General features: G+C 35.4%; 1 protein-coding gene across 1 annotated transcript in view; it reads left to right on the top strand.

The window, feature by feature from the left end:
• Positions 1 to 23,524, top strand: part of Dys (Dystrophin) — a 923,162-nt gene that overhangs the window by 109,278 nt on the left and 790,360 nt on the right. The window contains exon 13 of the mRNA XM_090409612.1: positions 19,779 to 19,869. Within this exon, the coding sequence (XP_090265738.1) occupies positions 19,779 to 19,869 (91 nt within the window). The remainder of the gene's footprint in view (positions 1 to 19,778; positions 19,870 to 23,524) is intronic.

The following is a 23,524-nucleotide window of genomic DNA, read 5'->3' as shown; positions in this document are numbered from 1 at the left end:
CCTAAACGGAGGAATAAGCATAGATGGTGAAAAACTACAAATCCTTATGTTTGCCGACGATCTGGTACTGATATCCCACAACCCAAAAGGCCTAGAAGAAATGGGTGAAAAATATACACAAACAGCAGTAAGATAGGCTTAGAAATGAACCTAGAAAAAACAAAATGGATCAAAAACATTTACACAAGTGACAGTCACCTATGTATTAATAACATCCCTATAGAACAAGTTGACTCCTACAATTACTTAGGACAAACCATAAAAATGAATAATGATTTATCTGAAGAACTAGCAAAAAGAAAGAAAGCTGCATGACTATCATTCAACAGACTAAAAGAAACACTTACTGATCCAAATCTTGACATCTCTGCGAAGGCAAAACTATTTAATAGTGACATTCTTCCATCACTTACATATGGATCAGAAACATGGAACTCGACAAGAAAAGAAGAAGAAACTCTCAGAATAACTCAGCATGCAGTAGAACGCAGGATTTGTAAAATGGAACATGTTAGAAACATGGAACTAAGAAAGAGATCAGGCATAAAAGATGTGTTAACTGGTATATGAAAGAAAGATGAAATAGGCAGGTCACATCGCCAGACTCAGGGATAACAGATGGACATATAGAATATTCATCTGGCAACCAAGAATAAAGAGAAAAGCAGGAAGACCACCTACGAGATGGGAAGATCCACTAGTGAAATCTATCGGTATAACATGGAAGAGAAAGGCTCAAGATGGAGGTCGTTGGAGGCATCTTTGTGACCTGCACTCATGGAGAAATCCTGAGTGAAACACAGGTCCATCAAGGTAATACGATCTATATGAAAGAATGTTTCTTTGTTGTTATCTTAAAATAGAATATAGCTTTGATGTAGTTATTTTATTTCGTTATTTATTTTATTTTATTTATTTATTTTTTTTTTTGTATTTATTTTTATTTTTTCACTAGAGGTCATGCCAGTAGAATAACCGTTGATCAAATCATTGTATCTGTAGCGTACTGTGTGAAATGTAATGTAGCTTGTCTTTGTATATGTGTGTATACTCATGATGACCTTAATATGAAGGTTAAAATGTCGGGAAATTAAAATAGTTATTTATAACACGGTTGTAGAGTCCATAATTTGTCTAAAATGAATGCTGATCACCGTGTAACACTAAAGGAAAGGAGACAGTCATTGAATTATCAGGAGAAAGATAACTAGCAGTAGATGATTGCTACTTCAGTGTGGCAAAGTGTCAGCTTGTGCATTTTGGGCTGGAGGGATTGTAGACTGTGTGTTACATTGATGAGTGTATTGTGGAAGGCAAAACTGAGAATTTGGGGCAACGATGGTAGATAAGTAGTTGCAGTTCATAATACACTATGTGAGTGTTAGTGGCAAAATACCACAGAAAATTGTTTGGATGTTGAAAATATGCTGAAAAGTGGGAATGAGAAAGCTGTTCTTCCTCTTTATAGGGCTTATGTGATCTTATATAGACTCTGTGCTCAGATTTAGGCACCTGATACCTGATTTTCTTGAGATGGAGAGGTTGAGGTGAACCAGGGTTGAGTGGATGGAATGGTGACAGGACCTTGGGATCCTGATGGTTTGTAGGTTATGAAATTTTGTTGATAGATGGAATGGAGGGGTATTATGGAGACATATGGATTACTAAAAGGATTTTATTCATTTGTTGTGGGAGAACTTTTTGGTATATAATAGGAGGGAAGAGAGAGAGAGATTGGGGAAATCATCCCTGGCGATTGAGGTTAAGAGTGTGTTTGAGGACTAAATTTTTTTTCCTTGGAGATTAATAAATGAATAAAGTTGGATTCCAGAGCTCGTTTTAAGTGAATGAATTCAAGGAGAGGTAAGTATTGGCATTGTGTGAATAATGGTTAGAATGTACATTTTGTCTTTGAACTCCTTGGAAATGCTTGGATAATAATAATAATGTTTGGATGTTGAATAATATGCTGAAAAGTGGGAATGGGAAAGCTGTTGTTCCTCTTTATGTTACAGATAAGCTAGGAAAATTAATGAACAAACACAATGTAAAAGTAGCCTTCCTTCCTATGGAAAAAATCTCAAGATTCCTACATCCACCAAAACCACCTCATCATCCTCTTAAAAAACCAGGAATCTACAAAATCTATTGCTCTTGCAGGATTTGCTACGTAGGACAGACAGGGAGATCTGGAGAAATACGCTTGGCTGAACACCAAAAAGATGTACAATACAAAAGAGAACAAAAAACGGGTTATGCTTTCCATACCACCTCCACTGGGCACGATGTACTCTGGCAAAAAACGATAATGTCATACATAGAAAACAACAGCTACATAAGAAAATTTAAAGAAGCTGCTAATATGCTGTAAAACCCAATCCAATGCAATAAAAATCAAGGTTTAATTCTCCATCAAGTGTGGTCAACTCTAATAAAAAATCTACCTCAATCTGAGCTCGGACTATATGAACAAGAACACGCGACGTCGTCCAGTATTGTTCAACGTCAATAACGTTTTATATCTGCATTCTGTTATTTGAGTTTATGAATAGCCAGATGGTTATGATTTGTATTTATTAATTTCTCTTGTTTAAACTTTAAGTTATACTATTTACCCCTGAAGATGTAAATCCTACGATTTACGAAACTTGTCGGGAACTATTATTTCAGTATATTGTATAATTGAATAATTATATGTGGTGTAATCACCAAAATATATCTTTTGAACCAATTAGCCACAGAAGTCTATGCCTGCAATAATAATAATAATAACAATAATTACATATCCAGCTAATATTATTATCTTTCCAAGCTAAATATACTTACTTGCATTTGTCTACATTAAATTTTAGACTTCATTACATAGCTTTGTGTCACTAACAAAGAGAGAAATTGCTCTTAATATTTGAACAAAAATGATTTATGATTATATCAAACAACAAGGATCCTAATACCAAATCTGTGGTTTCTTCTTCTTCTTTGGCACTACAGCCCCACGTAGGGCCTTGGTCTCCCATTTTTGGGTTTCATAACTCACTATGAGGTGGGGTCATTACCCCCATGCTCAACCATGTGCAATTGTCTGTGAAGCATTGTGTTCTTAAGACCGGTTTGCCTGCTTTGCAGGAGGAAAAACCCCAGATAAACTGGGGAGAAAAACCATGCTGTCCACGCCCAGGACCGGCTAACTTGGCTATGTCTGAGAAAGATCCTTAAGCTCCTCACGTCAGCGACGAGAATCGAATGCAGGACACTCCTTCCCAAGGTATATGGTTGCGGAGTGTGAAACCACTCGGCTAACCACACGGACAAATCTGTGGTTACAATGGTCTAACTACCTACTCTTAAAAAACTTATTTCCAAATACCACTTTCTCATCTACCTGTCAATCAGTTTTTGCATGTCTCCCTTGGTATGTCTTACCTCTTATTGGTGCATTTTAATCAACAGGATCTTATGTGGAAATGATATCTCTGAAGACTAGAAATACAGATAAATCACATTATTGCTGTTATCCTGATCAATTTCTATTGTAACCTCTTTATAACAAAGCATGCAGGTCATAATTGGTGTCCACTTCATGAAGTCATTAATGGGAAATTTTTCACCTAAACCATTAGTTTGGTACAGATGTGTTGATGATGTGTTTGCTGTATGGAATTCTTCGTTGTCTGATCTTTATGAATTTCTTGAAAAAATTATTCAATAAAATGAATAGATATATATCTATTAATGCAGATGGAGCAGTTCTCCTGCAGTCGATAGTGCACACGACATTATGTGCTTTCAATTGAATTGGTTTCTTTTTTGTGTTTTCCTATAATTGTATTGAAAATGGCTATGAAACTTAGCAGAAAATTTTACAAATAAAGACATTTAAATTAAATGTGAGTGATTCTGGTAATAATATTTTATGATGAATTCTTCCTCTTACGCCTTGATTTTTAAAAGATAAAAAAATGTAATTCTCACTATAAGAAATATTTGTAAAAAGAGATATGGATTTTTGAAGCTGACCATAATATCTGAATATTTAAGTTTTATGCCTTTTGTTTTTGAGAGAAATTCAGTGAAATTTTTTTACCAAAGTAGATAGAGTGACCAGTCAGAGAACATATCACATTAGACAAAAATTTAGAAAATTTAACTCCTACCACTTTATAAACCCAAATCTTGTTCTTACATTTGTAGAGGTGTATCCAAAATTTCTAAGAAATCTTGATTGTATAAATTTAGAAGAAGGCAGTCCGCCTAATAGATGAACCCCATCTCATAGACTCTCTCCAGTTACTTTCTCATAAATATTGTTTCTGCAGTACATCTGGATGTAATAAAAGATAGAGTTTGTCCTTCAGTGTTTGAATGTAGTGTGGGGCTTATACTAATTAAGCACTCTGGATATTGGATATCATTTCAGATGTGCCCTGAATATGTGGGATAGTAACAATTTTGCTGTGATCCTGTGGAAAGGGCATTTAGTTTTTAATCTACATTTTGGGGATTATAGCCATTGGCTAAAAAAAGTGGCAAAGATGGTTGAGTTCAGTGGTAACAGTAGTATTTTTGGAATGGATATCATTAATGCTTAAATTAAACAGTAGCAGCCCAAGAACAGAGCCCCGTGGGATACCACAAGTCACATGCCTTCTACTGGACTCTACTCCTGAATAAACTACACTCTGATATTTCTCCATCAACTATGCTCTTATCCACTTCACCAACTTTATATTCATCCCCATGACCTGCAATTTATTAATTAGAATTCCATGCAGTATCCTGTCAGATGCCTTTGCAAAGTCCAGCAGTATCACTGTAAAAGCATTACCTTTATCCAGCTCAGCTGTCATTGTATTATAAACCATGAACAAGTTACTGAGGCATGACGTACCCTTCACAAAACCATGCTCCCCCTCATATAGTATTCCCTTTCTGTCTGTCTATTCCTTTATTTTGCTCTTGACCATCTTCTAGCACCTTGACTACGACTCCTGATATGTTAATCGGTCAGTAATTTGCTACATTAGTCTTGGCACCTCCTTTATGTAATGGGACTATTTTTACCATCCTCTTGGGACCAACCCAGAGCCAAGACTTAGATTAAACAATGTGGTCAAAGGCACTGCCAATTCCCTTGCATCTTCTTGTAAAACTCGAGCTGGTATACCATCTAATCCCATAACTGTATTATAAGCCTTTGTCTCTCTTTTGTTGCTGCAATATCTCCACCTGGATGATATATTTTTGCAAAGTGTTCACTTAGTAATTCTACTATTTTGCATAATTCAGTTACTACCTTACCATCAGCATTCATTAAAATCATTCTGCCATAAACTTTCTTCCTTTGACATGCAACATACTGAAAGAACTCTTTGGGATTATCTTTGGTCTGTACTGCTAACTTACTTTCATACTCTGCTTTTGCCTTTCTTACCATGCTGGTTACCTTTTTGGCCTGTGTTTTGTATCCACAAATTTTTCTTTTTTTTTGTAGCTCCAGCTTAGTGATGGGGTTCATCCATTTAACTCCCACTTGATTCATTCTCCTGACTCTAGGTTTGCAGTCTGCTATTACTTCTCTCAACCATTCCTTTATTACTTCTCAAGCACTATCAATATCAAGCCCTTACAGTTTCACATGCCATGGCACTAATCCAAGCAATCTCCTAAGTTTGTCATATTACCAGCCCTCTAATTTGACACATTACAGGGCTGGTAACTTGTCCCTCTTAACTGAAAAGTATATGGAGGAGAATCCAGGAGAAGGCAGATGCTACTACTATTTAATTTGTACATAAATGATATTGGAAATAATTCCAAGGAAGATATTAAGTTGTTTACAGATGGTGCAGTTGGGTAGGATAATAGTTAAAATAGGTGATGTAGAGAACTTGCAGGATGATTTAAATAAGCTGATAGAGTGGGAAAAACATAACAGATATCAATTTAATGTGGAAAAGTGTCAAGTTCAGCATTTTTGGATAAAAAGATTACAAGCCGTGTACCACATTGAGAATATTCAACTGTACTCCAGGAAATTGATGAAGCCAGGGATTTGGAGCAGTAATAGTAGATAGACAGTTAAAGTTTAGAGGGCATATTTCTAGTAGCCAGGGTAACTCACAGAATTACTTGGTTATTGAAGAACACACTAACAATCAGAGATAAAGGAGTTATTCTTGCTCTTTATAAGGCCATGATACAACCACATCTGGATTACTGTGCTCAGGTCTGGTCACCTGGGTTCCTTGGGAATGAGGAAGTGGTGGTGAGGATTCAGAGGCAAGTGATGAAAATGGTGAGTGGTCTGTGGATACTCCCTATGAAGATAGATTGAGGATCGCAAGAGTTGGTTGATAGGCAAAAAAGGGGTGATATGATAGAAACATTTAAATTACTTAAAGAATTTTATTGGATTAATATAAAGGAAATAGTTTATCACTTTACTAGGAGCAGGACAAGAGGTAATTCCAGGAAGTTGGGTAAGAATGTGGTTAGCTAGTGTGTGAGGACTAGATTTTTCACTTGGAAAGATGAATGAACAAAATGGGTTGCAGAGTCAATTTGAGTGCTTTGTTAATGGCTTCAAGGAGAGGTGTGATAGATATTGTGTTGATAGCTTGGGTCTCCAATGATGAGTCTTTGGACTCCATGGAGGTGCCTATTCAATAATAATAATAATAATAATAATAATAATAATGTGTATGTAGTTCTAGTTTCAGTGAACAGAACACATTTTGGTCATCAAATTCCAGATTACTAGCTTTTTCTCATTTGTTCAGAACCCAAGTGTGTATCTCATTCTAGATGCTCATGAAAGTGAAGATTGGATGTGAGGACAATATTCCTACTCCATATCCCTGTGGAGATTTTATCTGTATATCCTCCTCCTCCGCCTTTCCTGTATTAGGCCTAGCGATCTGTTATGTTCATATTAGGCATGGCCTTTTATGATTTGAAACCGCGACTGCTTTAAGGCTAAGGTGGTTAGCCCTATGCCTCCTGGTGTGTACTATGTCTGTGTTCACAGGACTGGTTTGCTTGTTCTGGGCGATGAAAAACCCGAGTTTCTGGGTGACAAAACCCCCTACCTCAGGGTGAGACTGGCTAACTCACCTTTAGTTGAAAGAGACCAGATAAAGGTTCCTCACATCTTGGATGGGAATCAAACTTAGGTTTTTCTGACCAAAGGGCTTCTTCTATACCGACTGGAACTCTCTGTAAGATCGTGAAATGCTAATTGCAAAGAATTCATGAAATGTGGTTTGGTAAATGGAATAAAGACTGAAATAAGAAATATATATATAAATATATTTTCCATCCCCACTCTCATAAAGTTGGACCATGATGCATTATAAAGTTAGAAATTCTATGGACTACTTTCTAAGACTACATAATTTCGTTTTCAAATGTGACTGCTGAATGGACAAGAATATTGAATTGAATTGAATATTGAATATGATTTCTCAATAAGTCTTTGGACTCCCTGGAGATGTCATATAATAATAATAATAATAATAATTTCAAATCTGATTAGATTTTGTAAGTGGGGAGAGAGCTGATTTTATTACAATGCAAGATGATGGTCTCACACCCTGTTGATAAATTCCATCACAGGTGTGAGACCATCCACAAAAATTCATACCACAGTGGGATTTGAACTCATCACCTACAAGTTGAGGATTTGGGATGCTATCTCTTGAGCCAGTAGGCTGGCAAATCTATGGCAAATACAAGACAAGCAGATAAATGCTTAAAATATTTGTTTATCTGTATGTAAGCAGATAATGTGAGCATTTATACAATATCAGGAATCCGATTTTTTTTTCATTATACCAAAAAAAAAAAAAAAAGGTGTAAGTTCATTTCTCATTTGAAATCAAAAAATTTCAAAGAAATCCATGTATGATTTCTATTTATCTTTTACAGAAGAAATAAACATGCATATTTAAAAAAGTTTCTCTCTCTATTTTTTTTTTTTTTTTAAATTGGAATGTTTGAAGTATAATGCAGTATGTAGACTTTCATACCAATCCACATGAATATAATTTTGAATATTTTTTTATTATTGCATTAAAGATGAACCATTATTCAATATGAATGCTTCATGATTATTTGCAGCTGGTGTTTTTTTAAGGAATGGAGATGATTATATATATATATATATATATATATATATATGTGGCGATTAGTTTTTACTCGGTTGTTATACATTTCAAAAAATAGATTTAATGACTCCAAGACCGAGATAACATATAAAGATTTTAATGATAAATACTACTAGTTTCGGCATATAGCAGCCTTCTTCAGGTATTTATAAAGGAAAGGAATACTAATAAACATTGAATTATTTAAATAAACAAACTGGAAATTACAGGTACAAATTGCCTCACATAATCGATACATAAAAACGTTGTATTTTTCAAGTTGTTCCAACTGGCGTGCCATTGTTTGTTGCAATTGTGCGTGCAAGTTCACGTGAACGCCAATATTGAATAACTGCAGCATGGCTATCTGGGATGTTATAACTTAAATTATTATTTAAGTGGACCGGATTCAGTAGGATTTCCCGTGATTCTACGATTTTTCTTTCAAACTCATCTTCACAGCGAAAAATATTTTCTGATCTATTCCAGCATACAGAGTGGCTTTGTTGGTCATCATTAGGATTATTTGAAAAAAGAACATGACTGGATAAAGCAGTTGCATGAGATCTTTTGTATGAGATGTCTCTCTTATGCTCTTCTATGCGTTGTTCAATAGATTTGTTAGTTTGACCAAAGTATGGGATATTGCAATCACACCACAATTTATATACTCCAGGGTACTTAAGGTTGTGATGAGTAGGTTTTGGATGGCTGATTAGAGAGCGGATTTTTGGAAGTGTGGTGAAGAAGGTCCTGATATTATATTTTTTAAGGACTTTAGCTATTTTCTTAGAGACTGTGCTAATGTATGGAATAGAGATGCTACCTTTAAAATTAATAGTCTCTGTTGTGCACTGCTTAGGAGGGTTCAGAAGAAGTTTCTTAATTGTTTTTTCAGAGTATCCATTTTGTTTAAAAATAAGAGTGAGGTGATTCATTTCTTTTTGTAGTTCATCTTGTTCATTTAAGAGAGAACGTGCTCTGTGTCCTAAGGTAGATATAATTCCAAGTTTTTGTGGTGGAAAATGATGAGAAAGATTATGCAGATATCTATTGGTATGCGTAGGTTTTCTGTACATAGAGATTTTTAATCTTTCAGAGTATCGTGTAAGCATAACATCCAAAAAAGGTAAAGAGTTATTATTTTCTATATCAGCAGTAAATTTTATATTAGGATGTTGGATGTTTAGATGACGAAGAAAATCTGTGAGAGCTGTGTGCCCGTGATTCCAAATAATGAATTATATATATATTATATATATATTATATATATATTATATATATATATATATAATATATATATATATATATATATATATATATATATATATATATATATTAGGATAACCAAGTAATTTTATAAACTTGGTTATTTTAACTCCTAATCCCAAGTATGCAAACAATTAAGTTTGCGCCTGAAACAAAGTTCAAGTCTAAAGATAGTACAACACCAGGGCAACTCATTGTAAAGGTGGGTAAAGCTCTGATCACTATTCTTAGTATTTTCCCATAATGTAAAGCACATCTCACTAGAAGATGTATACTGCAATGCATTATGGGTGGGGTCACTACCCAGACCGGTTTCAACCTTTTTTCAGGTCTCTATGAGTATACCCTGTGCTTTACATTATGGGAAAATACTAAGAATAGTGATCAGAGCTTTACCCACCTTTACAATGAGTTGCCCTGGTGTTGTACTATCTTCAGACTTGAACTTTGTTTCAGGTGCAAACTTAATTGTTTGCATACTTGGGATTAGGAGTTAAAATAACCAAGTTTATAAAATTACTTGGTTATCCTAATATACAATATCCCCAAGTTAAAAAATTTATTACATCTATATCTCCTCCAGAGATTTTTATTAAAAATAAAAACACCTTGTTGCAACTTCTATAGGTAAAGGTGATAAGGCTCCGTATTACTAAAACCTTGGTATTTAGGGTCTAGCTACTCACTGAGGAGACCTCAAAAAAGGTTGAAACCGGTCTGGGTAGTGACCCCACCCATAATGCATTGCAGTATACATCTTCTAGTGAGATGTGCTTTACATTATGGGAAAATACTAAGAATAGTGATCAGAGCTTTACCCACCTTTGCAATGAGTTGCCCTGGTGTTGTACCATCTTTAGACTTGAACTTTGTTTCAGGCGCAAACTTAATTGTTTGCATACTTGGGATTAGGAGTTAAAATAACCAAGTTTATAAAATTACTTGGTTATCCTAATATACAATATCCCCAAGTTAAAAAATTTATTACATATATATATATATTATTATTATTATTGATACCATTATCATTGAAATCCAAGCTAGAAGATATACTATCAGAACAGATCATTGTATTCAGTATGAAGAGATTTTGGTTTTATATTAGTCAAAATTTAAGCTGAAGCATCTGATCAAAGCTCACAGCATAGACTAATATAAACAAGAATGATAACTTTAAAGAAAAGTGATTTTGCTCTTAATGAATTGTATTAATAATATAGCATATTCATATCGTTTGTTGATTTTCATGACTGTTTCTTGCTGAATTTCTGTGATTAACAATTTTCTAATAATGATAACATCCTGATGAAATGTCATTTAATTCTTTACATGTACAGTTAACTCTCATTGTAGAAACACTGTTGTGACAGACTGAAATCACTATAGCAAACGATAGAAAAATTTCAGAGGCCAGTGTTGTTTTAAAGGAAATATAGTACAAAAACATCGTACTAAAAAAAATATTATTGTATTTTCTGTATGTTTACAATACTGGGACTGTTTTTCTTAACCATCACTTCTTTTACACTACCATAAGACAATTCCAAATGTTTTTAGTATCAGTTATTATTATTATTATCATTGTACAGTCACCTCCATGGAGTCCGAAGACTCATTGCAGGAGACCGAATCTTTTTACATAATCTATCATACCTCTCCTTGAACCCATTAACAGAAAAAGCACTCATAACTGACTCTGGCAACCCATTCCACTCATTCACCACTCTCCAAGCAAAAAATCTAGTCCTTGCACCTCTACTGACTACACCTTTATTCAACTTCCAGGGATGACCCCTTGTTCTGGTCTCTTTAGCCAAATGCTGAAACATTTCCCCTGCATCTATCGTATAAAATCCTTTAAGCAACTTAAATGTTTCTGTCATATCCCCTCTTTTGCAATTTTGTGGATTGCAATTCTGCAATCCACACACCTTCAATCTATCCTTATAGGGCACATTTCACAGGCCACTCACCCTCTTGGTCACTCACCTCTGAATCTTCTCCATGACTTCCACATCCCCAAGAAACACAGTGGACCAGACTTGAGCACAGTAATCCACATATGGGCATATCAAGGCCTTATAAAGAGAAATTACAACATCCTTATCTCTACTTGTTAATGTGTTCTTCAAAAAAATTGCCAAGTAATTTTATGTGCTACCTTAGCAATATGTCTTCTAAACTTGAATTCTCTGTCTACCACCATCACCTCTAAATCTCTAGCTTCATCTATTTCCTGGAGTACAGTGGCATCAATGTGATAAACGGCTTGTAATCTATTTATTCCAAGGTGCATAACTTTACATTTCTTGACATTAAACTGATACTCATTATTTTTTGCCCATACTGACAGCCTATTTAAATCATCCTGTAAACTCTCCACATCGCCTTGATTAATTATTACTCTACCTAATTTCGCATCATCAGCAAACAACTGAATATTTCCTTGCAGGTTATTTCCTATATCATTTATATATAAATTAAACAGCAATGGTCCCAGCATATAATAATAGCAATAATAATAAAAATGAAAATGCCAAGATATTAAGGGACTTTAAAATTCAGACAAATAGACATTTTGAACATAATATGCCTTACATCACTGTAGCCAAACAGTGATGTCTAACAGATTATGTTCAAATAGACAATACCAGGGGATAGTAGAGTAGAAGAAAAAGTGCATTCAAAACTGACCAAGTATAGGGATCTGGAGATTGAAATTCAATGACTTTGGAACAAGAAAACAACAGTAGGTTCAGTCATCATATGATATCAAGAGTATTTATGAAACATCTGGAAAAGTTGAGCCTCCCTGATATAATGCCATTTCAACTCCAGAAAAATGGCACTTTTAGGGGCATCTCACATTTTATGATGATATCTAATCAATTTCTAGTCCTTTGGATAGGCCCGAAATTGAACTCATTTGCCGAAGATTACATTATTCTGTTTTTTGTTTCTTGTTACTCTTTGACTTTGAATGTTACTTATTGAGTATAATAATATATTATTATCATCATCATCATTATTATTATTATATAATATTAATATATTATTATTATATGACACCTCCATGGACTCAGAGGTCATCCTTGGAAGCTTCTCTACATATTATTATTATTAAAGAGCATTGTCGACAACCTTGTAAAAAATACAGACTGGAATTGTCTACTTAAAATAAATGATCCTGTAACTTTATATGAGAACTTCGAACACTAATGTTCACGAAAATATACAAAAAAGCAACAAAGCCTACACAAATGAGGCGACAAACAGACATTAATCCATGGATAAATGGTGACATTCTAAATAGTATTACTGTAAAGGAAAATCTATGGAAAAGACTAAAAAAGTCACCCTAACACTCCACTACAAAGATTATACAAAAACACAAGAAATCAACTAACAACAAAAATTCGTAGGGCAAAAAGACACTACTCCTTCCAAAAATATACAGCATATAATCGCAATATGAAGCAAACGTGGGCTATACTTAACGAATTATTGACTTGAAAAAAGAAAACTACAGCACAAGATTTTATTGCAAAAAGCTTCAGTCAGGATATAAACCAAGAGGAACTAGCAGACTCATTCAACCAATCATTCACAAACGATATCACTCAACTCAAAAAAGATAATCTACCAACGATAAACAAAAAATTACCAACACAAAGTGAACAGCAAACTATGTATTTTCCACCTGTAACAAAACAGGAACTGAAGGAAGCACTCTTACAACTAAAACCAAAGATGATTCCAGGAATAGACAAAATAAGACTCAGACCTTTTAACACACTTTGAACAAATAAATCCAATACTTTTGAGACACTTGTGAACATAATATTTGACACTGGCATTATTCCATAACAATCAAAAACTAAAAACTAATACATTTTTCAGGAAACAAAAAGCACCATCACTTTATTAGAAAACATCGGCAACGCCATAAACAAAGCCCTCGATAAAAACAAGTATGCTGTCCTTATACTCTCGACTTAACCAAAGCTTTTGATATACTTGAACATGACATACTAGTGACTAAACTATACTCAATCAAGATAAGAGGAACACTGCATACCTGGTTTAGGAACTATCTCTTAAACAGAACAAAAGTAACAAAAATAGGCTCATGTTACAGCCGGAGTATACAATTAAAACACGGTGTCTCACAAGGCACCATATTATCACCTACTCTATTCAACATATATATTAATGATGTTCATAACCTGGCCACACGAAGTCAAATATTTCAGTACGCAGATGACACCGCACTACTAGCAGTTCACGCAGACATCAGTACGGCTCTTGCCAAAGCACAAGAAGACCTAAATGAAATCACAACATACTTCTACCAAAACTCAATTGTAATCAACAGCACCAAGACACAGATGTTAATAATACATAATCCAAGAATCATGCTCCCCGCACCACTATCGCTACACTGTCACACATACCACTGCATTAACAACAAAAATACCTGCCAGTGCCCTGAAATCAAACCCATAACACATGCAAAATACCTTGGCCTTTACATAGATTGCCACCTTAAATGGACAAAATATATAGATTACCTACATACTAAACTCCACATCATTACAGCAAGACTCTTCCAAGTAAAACACGATTCCATCTAACATAAAAAAACTCCTATATCATGGTATCTGTGAATCTCTACTCAGGTACGGTATAACAGTCTACGCAAACACATCAAACAGCCACCTAACAAAATTAGAACTATTACATAGGAAAATCTTGTCAACAGTGATTTGGAGACCTTATACACAACAGTCAATATCTGAAACCACTTATGGCAAAATAAAAAAATGATGGTACAACATGACAAAATTTCATGCCGGCTGGGGCATCGCCCGGTTAAACAAGGCCCCCGTTGTTTTCGCCAGGGAACCAGGGCGAACAGCAAAAAGTCAGCTACTGGAACAAATCTGAAAACAAACCCCAACTCAACATCACCAGAGTTAAAGATCGGTACTATCAACGTAAGAAGCCTGAATGGCAAAGAAATGGAGCTAGCTGAGGAATTAGATAAGTACCAGATCAACATAATAGGGGTGAACTGGTGAGATCTTTCTGATCAATAAATACAAAATGTTATATTCAGGCAATGACAATCAAGGAAAAGAAGGAGTAGCCATAGTATTCAACACAAAATACGAGGCTAATTTTCTTGAATGGCAGTCAGTCTCAAGTAGAGTAATGTGGGCAAATATGAGAATGGGGAACTGGACGATGAGACCTATTTGTGCCTATGGTCCCACAGAAGGTTCTACTAAGGTAGAAGTGGAAGAATTTTTTGGGGGTTTAGAAAAAGCAACTGACACAATGAAAAAGGAAAAGTTGGTCCTTGTTGGGGATCTAAATAGCAGAGTAGGAAATGATTGTGAGAGATACAAAAATATTTTGGGAAAATTTGGAGAAAAGAGCAAAGCTAATAATAATGGCAAATATCTGTTGGATTTCTGCTCAGGACATGGACTGGTTATTACTAACACCATGTTCCAACATAAAAATGTGCACAAATTCACATGGAGAGAAGAGGCTAGGAATAAGAAAAGTCTCATTGACTATGTTATTGTTGATAGTGATGTTTTCTCCCTGGTGCAGGACACCAGAGTGTACAGAGGATTTGAAATTGGAAGTGATCACTATTTAGTCTTGAGCAGGATAAAATTGAATTTCATATTGAAAAGAATAACATGTAAGAAAGTTTTAAAGCGAATAAAAGTTGAGCAGCTCTCAGATGTGAACTGTATTATAAAATACAGAAAGATTATTGAAAAGAAAATGAAAGAGGTTGAGAACAGGAATCACACCTTGGAGATTCAGTGGCAAACTCTGAAGAAAACATTGATTGATTCTGCCAGAGAGGCATGTGGTGAGGTTTTGTGCAAGGATAAAAAAATCAGAACTCCCTGGTGGACACAAGAAGTTAAAGAGGCAGTGAAGGAAAAGAAGAAAGCATATCAAAAGTTCCTGGCAAATAAGTCAACTTTTACTCTTACAGAATACAGAGACAAATGTAAGAAAGCTAAACAGTGTGTAAAACTAGCTAAACAAAAGTCATGGGAGGACTTTGGCAAGAATATAGAAAATAAATATCAAGAAGGTGGCAAAACTTTCTGGAGGTTGTTGAAGAAGCTTAGGAATGGTTTAAAATGGTTAGGAAAGAGTGCTGTAAAAGGAGTTAGAGATGATAAAGATGACATGAAAACAGGAGAAAAAGATATCCTTGAAGTATGGAGTAATTACTTTGAAAAACTTCTAAATGAAACAAGCAGTGATGACAGCACAGTGATAAAAAACACTCACCAGGCATGCAGTCAGGAATACATATCCATACTTGAAGTAGAAAAAGCCATCAAAAGCTTGAAATGTGGAAAGGCAGCAGGAGTAGATGATATTCGACCAGAAATGCTGAAGTATGGTGGTATAAAAGTCTTACAGTGGCTGCACTGCATGGTTCAGAAAGCCTGGACAGAGGGACGAATTCCCGATGATTGGAGTATAGCTCTCATAGTACCCATATATAAAAAGGGAAATAAAACTGCATGTGAGAATTACAGAGGTATTTCCCTACTGAGTGTTCCTGGCAAGATCTAGTGCAAGTATACTTGAGAAACAGTTGAGAAGAATTGTGGAAGAAAAGCTTGGTGAAGAACAAGCTGGATTCAGGCCAAATAGAGGCTGTCAGGATCAGATCTTCACTTTACGACAAATAGTCGAGAAAGCAGGGGAATACAACAAAGATCTGTATTTAAATTTTGTCGATTTGGAAAAGGCATATGACAAGGTGCCAAGAGAGAAGCTATTCAATACGCTGCAGTTATATGGTGTCAATGGGGCATTATATCAAGCAATACTTAGTCTTTATTTGAGTTGTAAGTCAGCAGTTAGAATTGAAGGAAGTACAGGAAGATGGTTTAATGTTAAATCTGGTGTGAGACAAGGATGTACATTATCCCCTCTGTTATTCATTATCTATATGGATCACATTATGAAGGAATTTGATATTAAACCTGATATCAAAATTGGAGATGTTAATGTCAGCTCTTTGCTTTATGCGGATGATGTTATACTTCTAAATAAATCCGCTACAAGTCTGCAAGATTCTCTTACTAATTTGAATAGCTGTTGTAATAGATATGGTATGAAGGTCAGCAATAAAAAGACAAAGACAATGAAAATAGGCAGAATCATTGAAAATGTCAACCGTGTTGTGAATGGAGAACCTGTGGAACAAGTAAAACATTTCAGCTACTTAGGCACGATTTTTACTGAAGATGGTAAATTAAATATAGAAATAGACAACAGAATCAGCAAAGCTGGTAGTGTGGGAAGTCAATTGAATAAATTCATATGGAATAAGAAAGAAATTAGTCGGAACACTAAATTAGCTGTATACAAGACAGTGTTCAAACCAGTTTTAACTTATGGATCTGAGAGCTGGGTCAGAAGTAAAACACTTGACCAAAGACTAGAGACCGCAGATATGAGAGTCCTGAGAAAGATTAGAGGCGTGAACAGATGGCATCAATGGCAATATCATATTAAAAACGAGGATATTAGGAAAGAACTTGACATTGTCAGCATCCAGGAATGCGTTAGCAGAGCTAATCTCAGGTGGTACGGTCACTTAAATAGAATGGGAGAGGAAAGATTAGCAAAACAAGTGTTCTCTGCCAGGTTGGCAGGAAAACGACCCAGAGGAAGACCAAGATATAGGTGGATTGATACGGTACAAAGTGCCTTAGACGATAGAAATATAAGATCTGATAATGTTGAAGTCTTGACAAGTAACAGACTGATTTGGAGGAAAATTGTAGATAGGAAGTTAGTAATGATGTAATTTTTTCATGTAGTACTGTCATATCCTGTACACCCCTTGAGAGTACATGGCAGGAATTTGATGATGATGATGACTTATGGCGACACACAGAATCCTGAGCATTAAAAATATGAAACACTACATAATGTTACTAAGAAATTACTTCAACATCACCTATTGTAACAAGAGACACATATCACATAACATGACCCACAGCAACTCTTTACATCCCTAGATCCTTCAACAACTCGCACAGTTCTTTTGTGAGATTGCATCTGATACCCACGCTACTCAACAACCTACCAAGAAATTTAAAACACATAGACAACTACAGAACATTAAAACAGGAACTCTGGAAACTATACCAACACAGTTAATATATAGCATTAACACATATGTACACATGACAAATCACCAGCATCCAACTTCTACATTCCATCCATATACAGTACCAAACAACATAAATAGTGAAGGCTAATCCTACTCTCTAGTTTCGATGTAGGGGGGATTAGCCTGCCTCATTCAACTAATCCTCATAATCACAGACTGCAAATTATTGTAATGTACAGGGTGTTCGGGATAAATTTGACAGTTTCGTAAGGAAAAAGAAAATCTTCTTTGTATCTATTAAATTTAATGAATTGACAAAAAAACATTACAGGCAGAGTTAATTACAATACTATCAACAAGATTTACTCAAAATAACCACCATTAGCATCGATCACAGCTTCAATTCTGCTTCGGAACCTCGAACAAGCTGATGCTACAGTCTCCCTGGGAAGGGCCGCAAAAACTGTTTTAATTTTATCCATTAACTGGGCTTTTGTATTACTGGAAGTGCGATTGGTGTCTTTTTCAACTGCGCCCCATACAAAATAATCCATGGGGTTAAGGTCTGGGGAGTTTGGAGGCCAAACATTTGGACTGGTGAAGTCGTAGAAATTTTCAGACAACCATTTTTGACTTTTCCCAGAGGTGTGGCAAGGGGCCGAATCCTTCTGCCATACATACGGCCTACCATTGGCTACCCTTGTTATCCAGGGCTTGACTACAGTTAGCAACTCCACGAACAAAGCCCGAATTCCAATGCCAGGGTTCTTCAACACCTGTTCCTGCAGATTTGCGAGGAATTCTGCTGTACGAACGCAATCAGATCGTCTGCTAGGGATCTTTCTTCTTGCTACATCCTCGTAGTCACCATTGCAAGTCTCTAGTTCATGCCTGATTGTTTTTACTGTATTCAGGGAGCATTGGGCAGCAGTCGTAATATCCTTATTTTGATGGCGGGCACGAATCATCATGATACAAGTTATTCTCTTCCATGATTCAGGTGGGTTCCAGCTATCCATCCTTTCTGACATCTTGTATGTGAATGAAGAAGGGTCCAAACTTTTAAATGAAGAGAAGTGTGTGTTAATACATGTAACTTACGGAAAAATATAATTAATTATAAATATGTCAAATTTATCCCGAACACCCTGTATATGTCAGTACCGTGTGTAATAATAAATGACGATTCTAATATGAAAAAAATTATGTATTTATATGTAAAGAAAAAAAATATTAAAAAGAAATAAGGTACTTTAAACTGCGTACAGAATTTTGTACAGAGCAGAAAATGTAACATGTCTTAATTGTACATATGTAAATACTCTGTGTGATGATAATAGAAAAAAATATTTTTATTAAAAAAAATTATTAAATAGAGTAATTATATCTATTGTTATTGTATATATGGAGTGTAAAAAATGTAAAAAAAAAAAAAAAAAAATTGACAACTCCAGGGAGTCCAAGGACTCATCGAGGGAGGGCACCTCCATGCCCACGGTGGGATTCGAACCCGCAGCCTTTTGGCTGGAGAACAGACACACTATCCACTCAGCCAACCAGGCCGGCAAGAATTTCTGATTTCTCAAATTGGTAGGAATTCTTATATTAAAATGCAAAAGGACAGTAACCATTATTTAATAATTACATAAATAATAAAGCAAGGTGGGAACTAAATTATGTAGCTGTAGTTGGTGGATTGAGTGGTGGAGACAGAGAGTTGTAGAGTAGATGCCCTCCCTTGAGGAGTCTGGACTCCTTGGAGGTGTCATGTAATAATCATAATAATAATAAATTACCAGCTTTAAATGTAGAGGCATGAGTGAAAGTAAAAAAAAAAGCTAATTTTTTAAAATCCAATTAAATTTAAAATAAATTGATTAATTATTAGTTTATTGTTAAGAATGAATGTGATGTTGAATTGTAGTGTATATTGGATGTAGAAATAAAAATTAAAAAACAACATATTGGTTTATAATAATTGGAAGGAATGTAATCAATGCATGATGATACTTATTTAAATTCAAATAAGAGACACAGTTTGCATAAATATGTGGTGGTGGGGGGGGAATACCTATTTCATTTAAATAAGCATATCAAAATCTCTCTTCCTTTTCCCACTGTTCTTAATTAGATTAAAATGTCTACATGCTTCAGTTAATGAAAATTATTATTTAAAAAATTAATTATTTCAGAAACTCCAAGATCAGATTGAAGAGCAACAAGGAGTAGTGAATTCCCTTTCAAAAATGGTGGTAGTTTTGGATGACAATAGTTCAGACAATGGTAAAGTAGAATAGAAAACTAATTTCACTGCTATTATATATTTGGAATGGTTTATGTTTTTCTTCTAAGTTTCTTACTTTTATATATATATTTGAGTAATTGGTAAAGGCATAGTTTATATATTATGTAAGAAATGAAATATGATTATAGTGCAGAGTCAGGGAAACTAGAATGTTTGTGGGTGGGGAGGTTCAGGTGAGCACCTGTCCAGACAACCTAGAGGTTAGTAAGTGAGAGACTGATCACATGATTTGAATGTAGCAATAAATGAAAGGGGTGGGGTATTGTAATTTATGCATACTAATGCCAGAAGTATTCAAAATAAGGGTGAGGAGTTTTTGTCATTTGTTAGTGGTTAGTTAGCTCCACTTGGCCAAATGTTATGGGCATTAGTGAGACTTTGTTGACTGAGGATGATATGGTCACAGGAATAGAATGCAAGGAATATGTTGTCTTCAGAGAAGACAGAGGGAACAGGATTGAGAGAGGGATTTTGCTAATGATAGCAAAAGAATTGAAGCTAAAAAGAGTAGAAGTACATTGGGGTGTGTGTGTGTGGGGGGGGGGAACAGGGATTGATAGGGCAGTTCATTTGAGGCTATCTGGTGTGAGATAGAGGCCAACAGGATGAAATATGTAATTGGTTTCTGCTATAATCCAGGGGGAGTATAAGGGAGAATGTTGATGATATTCATTGGCAAGTTAGCATGATGAGTACAGGTTGAGTAATTATTATAGGGATTTCAACTATGAGTATTTGGAGGAGTGGTTACAGGCAGGGAAGGAAATGGAATTTATACAGCTGCTGAGAGATAATTACCTGAGGCCACATTTAATGGAGGGGACATGAGGTTTGAGCATGCTGGATCTGATTATAGCATCAGTGAACATAACACTAACCAGTCTAACTATGCTGTCTCAGCTTGAAGAAAGTGATTATGAAGTGATCCAGGAGATTGCCAGACATACAGAATTTTCTCTTAAGATGGGATATATGTAGAATTACAAAGCAGTTGATTATGACAAACTGAGAAGTCAGCTTTCAGCAGTGCCAAGACATAAGAATTTGGAGGGGAGAGATGTTTGTGGGAGATGATCAAGGGGTATTTGAAGAAAGCAGTATAAGAATGTATATCCAGAGTCAAAAGGATAAATCAGGTAGGAGTTAGATGAATGAATAGCTTCAGTAAGCAGGAGTTCCATACAAAGAAAAGATTGTGGATTGTGAAAAGATTGTGATAAACAAAAAGATGATCAGCATGCCTATGAGCAGTACAAGGCACAAGCAAAGAAGGGTGACATGTATGGTAAGGAAGATGAGAGCTAATTATGATAGAAAGCTAGCTGGGCCAAAAGAAATCCTAAAGAGTTCTTTTGCTGTGTGGCAGGTAAAAGGAGGGATGACTTTTAAAAAGTACTGATAGTAGAGAGGTAACAGAAGCAAACCAAATAGTTGAATTACTGAGTCAGCATTTTTGCAGGGTATACCATCCAAGTGGTGTAGTTGTAATGCCAGATGTAACATTGGTTGATTGGTGAATAGAGATTGAAGAAATGAAAGTGCTTAAAATATTGCAGAACTTCAATGCAAACACAGCCATGGGATTAGATGGTATACTGGTCTGTGTATTATGAGAATGTGCAAGGGAATTATCAGCTCATCTGACCAAGCTGTTTAATTTAAGCCTCAGTACTAATAAGGTGCCAGTGGAGTAGAAAGAGGACAAAATAGGCCCACTGCATAGAGGATGCTCTAAGACAGAAGTAGCTAATTATAGGTCAATCAGCATTTCCAGAGTGGTGGTTAAGGCATTGGATAAATTGGTGAAAGGCAGAATTCAGGACTGAGTAGATAGGAATATGATACCCTATAAGGGACAACATGATTTTGTGAAGAGCAGGTCTTACCTTATTAATTTGCTTACTTTTTATAATAAAGTGATGATGAAGTTAGATAAGGGAAAGCTACTCATTAATATTAGACTTTGCAAAGGCATTTGACAAGATTCCACATGGAACTCTATTGCAAAAATTGGAGCAAAATGCAAATGGATATGAATCTGGTGATTTGGATTAGAGGGTGGCTGATGGACAGATATCAAAGAATGATTTATGGAGGAGTTGAGTCTCCAGGAGAAAGCAGATGACCAGTGGTCCTCTGTTGTTTAATTTGTATATCAATGATTTTACAGGAAATATTCAGTTGTTTGCTGATGATACTAAACTTAGAAGCAGTGTTAAATGAAGATGATGTAAAAATCCTGCAGGAAGATTTAAATGGATTAGTAGTATGGGTAAAGATAAATGGTTGCCAGTTTAATGTGCTCAAGTGTAAGGTGATGCACATTGAGAAGAAATCACAAGCTATGTACTATGTTGATGGAACTGAATTGTAGGAAACTGATGAGGACATGGCAGTAATTGTGGACATGGCGTTGAAGTTTAGAGGTTCCAGAAGTAACCAAAACATCACGTTACGTAGTTGTTGAAGAATGCACTAACAAGTTGGGATAGAGAGGTTATTGTTACCATTATATAAGGCTTTAATAAGGCTGCATCTGGACTACTGGGCACAGATTTGGACACCCAGATTCTGTGGGTATGATCAAGTGGTGGAGAGGATTCAGAGCTGAATGACAAAAATTGTAGGAGGTCTATGAAATGCTCCTTATAAGAATAGGTTGATGGTCTGTGGGCTTCAAAAACTAGCTGACAAAAAAGGAGAGACCTGATAAAATCATATAAGTTTTTAAAGGGGTTTTATAGGATTGATACAGAAGACTTTTTTTTTTTTTAGGATGGCAGGAAGGGAGAGAACAAAGGGTCACCAGTGGAAATTGTGTAAGAGTGTGATTAGCAAGGGTGTTAGGACTAGATTTTTTGCTTGGAGGGTGGTGAATGGGGTAGAATGCATTTCCAGAGATGGTCGTGAGTGCTTCATCAGTGAATGAGTTTAAGGAGAGGTATGATAGGTATTGTGTGTATAATGGCTAGTGGTGTGTGAATAATAGATCTCCTGCAATGAGTTCTGACTCCATGGAAATACCTGTATAATAATAATAATACATTAAAAATAGTTGGTAGGTTAAATGGGTTGGAAAATCATTTGTTATTTCAAGTGCAGCTGGTCATTATTCTTGAAATTTTGTTTTCTTGAGCAGTGCAAAGCCCATAAAATTATAAATTGATTATAAACAGGAGAGTATCATGTGGGAGATTTGTCACGATCATTGAAAAAGTTATTTATTTATTCTTTTTAAGGTTGTTTTAGTTTTGATTTGCTAAAGTTTAAAAGGTCAGTGTATTATTTCTGTTAATTGCATGCTCTTCTGATCATTTTTGCTTTACAGGATGAAACCCCAAGTTTCTTTAGAAGAAAAACCTTCTAGATTATATCAGACTATCTAGTTTAAATGCCATTATAAAGCTTCTTCATGTCCTAAATAAATTCTCTCCTAGGGCTTTTCAAACAAAGGGTAGCTGACTAGGTTAAAAAAAAAACCCTAACATAATGATAAAATCCTGCTAATTTTCTATTCAAAGTACTGATTACTATTATCATTATTAACACAACATAGCAGCAGAACATTGAGCATATTGATTAGGTTATTGTGGTCGGCATTATCTCCGGATACAAGTCAATGTTGATTTGAAA

The sequence above is a fragment of the Typopeltis vanoorti genome, chromosome 19 (assembly GCF_054136105.1).
Source record: "Typopeltis vanoorti isolate ZY-2024b chromosome 19, IOZ_Tvanoo_1.0, whole genome shotgun sequence".
NCBI classification, from domain to species: domain Eukaryota; kingdom Metazoa; phylum Arthropoda; class Arachnida; order Uropygi; family Thelyphonidae; genus Typopeltis; species Typopeltis vanoorti.
This window is presented reverse-complemented; position numbering and strand designations above follow the sequence as displayed.